The sequence below is a fragment of the Hyperolius riggenbachi genome, chromosome 3, assembly GCF_040937935.1.
Source record: "Hyperolius riggenbachi isolate aHypRig1 chromosome 3, aHypRig1.pri, whole genome shotgun sequence".
Lineage (NCBI taxonomy): Eukaryota > Metazoa > Chordata > Amphibia > Anura > Hyperoliidae > Hyperolius > Hyperolius riggenbachi.
Genome location: NC_090648.1, coordinates 128121130 through 128127129, shown reverse-complemented (window position 1 = coordinate 128127129; position 6000 = coordinate 128121130). Strand labels below are relative to the sequence as shown.

Below are 6000 nucleotides of genomic sequence, written 5' to 3'. Positions count from 1 at the left end.
ACCTAAACTCTTGCACAGGAGAGAAAATCCACCCTGTGTGTGTTTAGAGGACAGCCTTTCTTATTCTCCCTTCTTGGCAAGTAATGAGCTGTTGTAATTTGAGCTCCAACCTGTCTGCTGAGTTGAGAGATAATATTTAAACACAGGAGGTTATCCCTTTCTGTGCTCCCAGGAAACAAGGAAGTAACTACACTGCAGCATCTCTGAAGGAGCTTTATAAGCTGTAACAAGGAAATGGTTTTCTGTAAAGGTTATTATGCTGTTGCTCATCTTTTAGAGCATGGAGGAATTTCTGAGTTCAGGTCCGCTTTAGTGATGGAGTTGTTTGCAGTTTTATTTATAACAGTGCAGTTATCAATAACCCAAATAAGATTCAGAATTGATAAACATGTTTATTTATGCTAAGGTTCTCAAACAGTAAAACATTTAAGTACACTTATCTGTAGCACTTATTTTCCTCTCATTTCTGAAATCCGGGACACCATTTTATTACACAGCAGTACTGTAAGCCAGCCCACCCAGAGCCATGTTTGCAGGGTTGTATACGGTAAAAACCAACACCATAAATGCATGGAATTATGAACTTGGTCCCTGAGCTGCACTTCGAGTGATGATGCTACTGTTGGCCTCTGATGTGAAATGTACACTTTCTCCTGTCACATAAAGGAAGCTTCTAGTCCTGATTACGTTGTCTGATCTTTTCTCTTCACCACCACAGGAAGGATGGACACAACACACTTGTGCATCTTAAGGGGTTTTCTTCTCAGCATCAATCAGAGCATCTTTCAATTTCCTGGTCATGCTGGGGATGAGATTCATGTGTTCCTCTGCACACTTCATCACACAGCTCTCCAGCTGAGACCTCACTTGTCCTTCCTTACTGCCAGAATCAAAGAGGTCTTTAGCTTTGTCACTGCAGTCCATAGTGCAACGGCTAAGACGATCCTGGAGGAGGAAAAAAAAGTTATAAGGACAACTCCATGCAATGTTACTATATTAACCACTTCACCACTGAGGGGTTTTACCTCCTGAGCAATTTTCACCTTTCAGCGCTCCTTCCATTCATTCCCCTATAACTTGATCATTACTTATCGCAATGAAATGAACTATATCTTGTTTTTTCCGCCACCAATTAGGCTTTCTTTAGGTGGGACATTATGCCAAGAATTATTTTTTTCTAAATGTGTTTTAATGGGAAAATAGGAAAAATGTGGGGAAAAAAATAATTATTTTTCAGTTTTCGGCCATTATAGTTTTTAAATAATGCATGCTACTGTAATTAAAACCCATGAAATGTATTTGCCCTTTTGTCCCGGTTATAAAACCATTTAAATTATGTCCCTATCACAATGTTTGGCGCCAATATTTTATTTGGAAATAAAGGTGCATTTTTTTCATTTGTGCGTCCATCCCTAATTACAAGCCCATAGTTTATAAAGTAACAGTGTTATACCCTCTTGACATAAATATTTAAAAAGTTCAGTCCCTAAGGTAACTATTTATGTATTTTTTTTATTGTAAATTTTTTAATTTTTTTTTAATTACAAAAAAAAAAAAATGGGGAGTGTCGGAGGTAATGAGTTAATTTTATGTGTAAAAGTCATTTATTTGAAAAATGTGTAGGGTGTAGTTTACTATTTGGCCACAAGATGGCCACAGTAACTTTTTGTTTTAATGTGACCTCCAAGCTTCCTTCCGGAAGCTTGGAGGAAGAATAAGGAGGCTGGACACGTGAGTTTTTTCTCACAATGATCGCGCTGCCCATAGGAGAGCAGCTGATCATTGCGGCGCTTAGATCAACGAACGGGAATGGATTTTCCCGTTCATTGATCTCTGGGCGAGCGGGCGGCGGCGTGTTTACTAGCGGCGGGCGGCGTGTTTACGAGCGGGAGCGCGGGCAGCGTCGGGAACGCGGAAAGTACGTATTTCTCCGTCCCTGGTTGTTAAAGGATGGAAAAAGGGGCGGAGAAATACGTACGCGCGGGGGTAAAGTGGTTAAACATATGTAACCCTAGGGCTCTACTCACCCCTGCCTGAGGTACTAAGCGGTGCACCGTGAGCAGGCTGACTAAGCTGACAACAAGGAGGAAAGCTGGCACATCCAAAATCAATCTTTATTAGGTTCATGTAAAAATATGACCAACGTTTCGGAGCCGCGTAGGGCCCCTTTGTCAAGGTAATATTTGCTCGCTATCAGCGATGTGTATCTGTCTGCTGCCCCAGACAGATACACATTGCTGATAGCGAGTGTTTTAGAGGAGCCAGACTCCAGAATTCCTATGTAGAATTTTTTTGCAGCAACAAACAGATCTTTGCCTCAGAGCAAATATTGCCTTGACAAAGGGGCCCTACGCGGCTCCGAAACGTTGGTCATATTTTTACATGAAACTAATAAAGATTGATTTTGGATGTGCCAGCTTTCCTCCTTGTTGAATACTGCATAGAGGGCGTCATCCCTCTTTTTAGCTGTTGCACTCCCAGTTAAAGACTATGGGTTTGATCCATTAGTGAGTGCGAGACAATACTTCCAATGTGACTAAGCTGACAGACTGCCAATGATAAGTGAACCTTGCCATTGCAGTTTAAAGATACACTGAAGCAAAAAAAAAAAAAATGATATAATTAATTGGTTGTGTAGTACAGCTAAGAAATAAAACATTAGGAGCAGAGACATAAGTCTAATATTGTTTCCAGTACAGGAAGAGTTAATAAACTCCAGTTATCTATGCAAATAAGCCATTGCGCTCCACACTTTCAAAGTCGCAGAGAGCCCTGTCTTCTGAAGCTTGTAATCTCAACCGTCAGACACTTCATCTTCTTTTTCTCTCCAGAGGACAGGCCAATAGTTCACTGGCCTGCTCTGTAAATTCATTTAGAATGATGAGTAGTGAGTAAACTGCAAATATTAGAGAATGATGCAATATTATAAAAAAAAAAAAACACAATATATATGAAAATAAAAATATGAGAATATTTTCTTTGCTACGAATCTTCTAGTAATTAACCGTACTACACAACCAATTCATTATATCATAATTTTTTTCCGCTTCAGTGTCTCTTTAAGGGCTGAAAATAAGTTAATACTGCAATCCCCACTTGTAATTATTATTGATGTGTATAAAGTGCAACACTTTACAGAGTACAAAGTCATATCACTAAAGGTGGCTGTACATCTCGCGATTTTGTGGTCCCCAACAACCATACGATTAGATCATTTTATCGAACTGAATAAAAATTGGTGCCGAAACACTAATGAGTGCCTAAATGAGCACGCCCGATCAACTATTCTAACGATTTGGGACCCAATTTTTTTGAACGTAGAGACTAAGCAAGCTGGAATTTCTTGAGCTGTCATGGTTAGTTGGGTATATGGCGGTAACAGCGTGTTATATTGTGACAAGCGATGAATGCAATGGAACCCCCAGCCGCTGTCCACCCAAATGTTAATGTGTCCCCCCACGGTGCCTGTGCATTGAAATATCTCACCTGTCTAGCCGCCACGAGTATCCAGCTGCTACTGCATCCTCCATTTGTGTCCCATGTTGCCGTAGGTCACACACATGCCACGTGCTTTGCGTGGCAACCGCATGAGGTGCAAATGGGAAAGAAAGAGCAGATGGACATTCATTGGGGCCTGACAGGTGAGAGATTTTAGTACAGGGGGACACATTAACCTTTGGAAGGAACAGTGTTGTAGACAGCATCACAGGGGCGATTCTCGAGAGATTTCATGCTAAAATCGATCAGAATCGGCCTGCAGTGTATGGACAGCCAACAGATCTCTCTCCGTTCTGAGAGAGATCTGTCCATACATTGCTAGATTTAAACCTGACTCATCTGGCTGCAAACTTAGCCTGATTGGCTCAACTAAGAGCGCAGCTTGTGCAAATTTGTATTTGCTTCCCCCTGGCAGGATCTTAAACTATTTAAACAGACCACACATTGCAGTACCTCAAGCTGAAGGGGGCCAAGGGAACATAGGATGCATGGGCGGATATTCCAATCTAAGAACAAGTGCGGAGTGACGCTTATGTGGATCATTCAGATGCCAGTTCAGGAGATTTCTGATGTTTTCCAGAATTATCAGATCGCGTTGGTAGTGTACTAAGTGGTGTAAATAATGCAGCGGTGTTGCGCTGTAAAAATGCCTAGTGGGGAGTTTGTGATCATGTCTGCTGTGGGTACTTGTCTTTTTTTGGATATATCCAGCAGACCAGGGGGAATCTTCTCCTTTCATATTGTGATCTGGCTTGGGAAACCAGTGATTAGGAACTGTTCACTTTATATGAGCAGGGATAAGAGTGGTGTCACTTCCCTATATTGTTGCAGTTAATACTGTATGCACTTGTTCTTTGCTATGATGAAATCCGGTGCAATGTCAGAATAAGAGATGGTGGAATAGGGAACAGATTGAGAGGAGCTGTAAGGGTTTATATAGATTTATAGGAACACTTTAAAATTAAAAAATGCAATTTAATTTTAATCCTATATATTCCGCTGTATTTTTGCAACTGCAAGTCTCAAACACTACTCCTGCCAAATTCATTGTAGATCCACAATCATTTTTGTGTGATATAATAAATATGTATGAAACACAAATACGAGTAAACTTTACAGTAGAGATTTGCTGCCCTCTGCTGGTGTAATGATATATTATTCACTTCAAAGCAAACGTCTCTGGGGGACATTTATCAATAGTGTCTGAGACAAAATATTAGTAGGTTTCTAGAAATACATACAGAATTGTCTCAGACAGCCTAAGAAATCACTAAATAGTGCACATTTTTTCTAAAACTGTTAGGAATAGGAGTAGTTAGGAAGGTCTCTCAGGCAGTGCAGTTTGTGAGGGAAATTGCTGTTTCTGAGGTGACCAATACATCTGCTGTCAGCAGGCTCTGAGTGAGGGGGGAGGAGCCCTTTATAAATCACATCTAGCCTGCACTGCTGCACTATCTGGAGAACTGCTATGAAGCACTTCTTAATCTGCAGCAGTTTAGGGATGGATTTGCACTTTTCGTAATGGAAGTACAGCTCTAGAAATCCACACTAAACTGATGCTATTAAAGAGAACCCGAGGTGGGAATTACTTTTACTATTGGGGCACAGAGGCTGGTTGTGCGCACTAAGACCAGCCTCTGTTGCCCCATCGTGTGTCTCCATGTCCCCCCTGCTCGCCGCTATACCCCCCGCATTGCTGGCGACACGCAGCGTGTCGCCAGCTCAATGTTTACCTTGCGCTGTCAGTCAGCGCTGCTCCCCTGCCTCCTCCGCATCGGCGCACCCGCCCGTGTCCCTTCCCTCCGGCTGATAGGAGGGAAGTGACGCGGCGGGTGGCGCCGATGCGGAGGAGGCGGGGGAGCGGCGCTGACTGACAGCGCAAGGTAAACATTGAGCTGGCGACACAGCCAGCAATGCGGGGGGTATAGCGGCGAGCAGGGGGGACATGGAGGCACACGATGGGGCAACAGAGGCTGGTCTTAGTGCGCACAACCAGCCTCTGTGCCCCAATAGTATTAGTAATTCCCACCTCGGGTTCTCTTTAAGTAGGATTTGAGAAGTTTCTTACTATCATGCAGAACAGTTCCTCTGCTGGTTCGGACAGTTTTAGAAGAAAAATCTGTTGGTAATGCTTTGATAAATCGGCCTTCTGTTTTTACTTTGTGTAGAAATGTAGAATTAAACAAACTTGCCCAATTCAACCTCACAGAGATCAGGTGGTAATCCTTCAGTAAAAATAACCTGTAAATACCTTTATCTGAAGTGCTCCTCACTACGACTAGAATCAGTTCTGTAGTCCCTGGACTTTGAAGACTTGTAAAAACCCCATACAACACAGGTGGCTGTGCATTTCACAGCAACACACAGCACTTGCATCTGTCTTCATTACAGCACTGTTCCGATTCAATAACACTGAATGCAACAGTGCTGCTCACTAGACCACAAGGTGAGCAACAGCGTGTTCTGAAAATGCACTGCACTGCATAAGCAGGACCATCAGAC

The 6000-nt window shown here is 42.5% G+C and overlaps 1 protein-coding gene across 1 annotated transcript in view; it reads right to left on the bottom strand.

The window, feature by feature from the left end:
- Positions 1–379: 379 nt before the first annotated feature.
- The window catches only part of FAM136A (family with sequence similarity 136 member A), a 23591-nt gene continuing 17970 nt past the window's right edge, over positions 380–6000 (bottom strand). The window contains exon 3 of the mRNA XM_068274925.1: positions 380–945. Coding sequence (XP_068131026.1) covers positions 748–945 — 198 coding nt within the window. The 3' untranslated portion in view covers positions 380–747. The remainder of the gene's footprint in view (positions 946–6000) is intronic.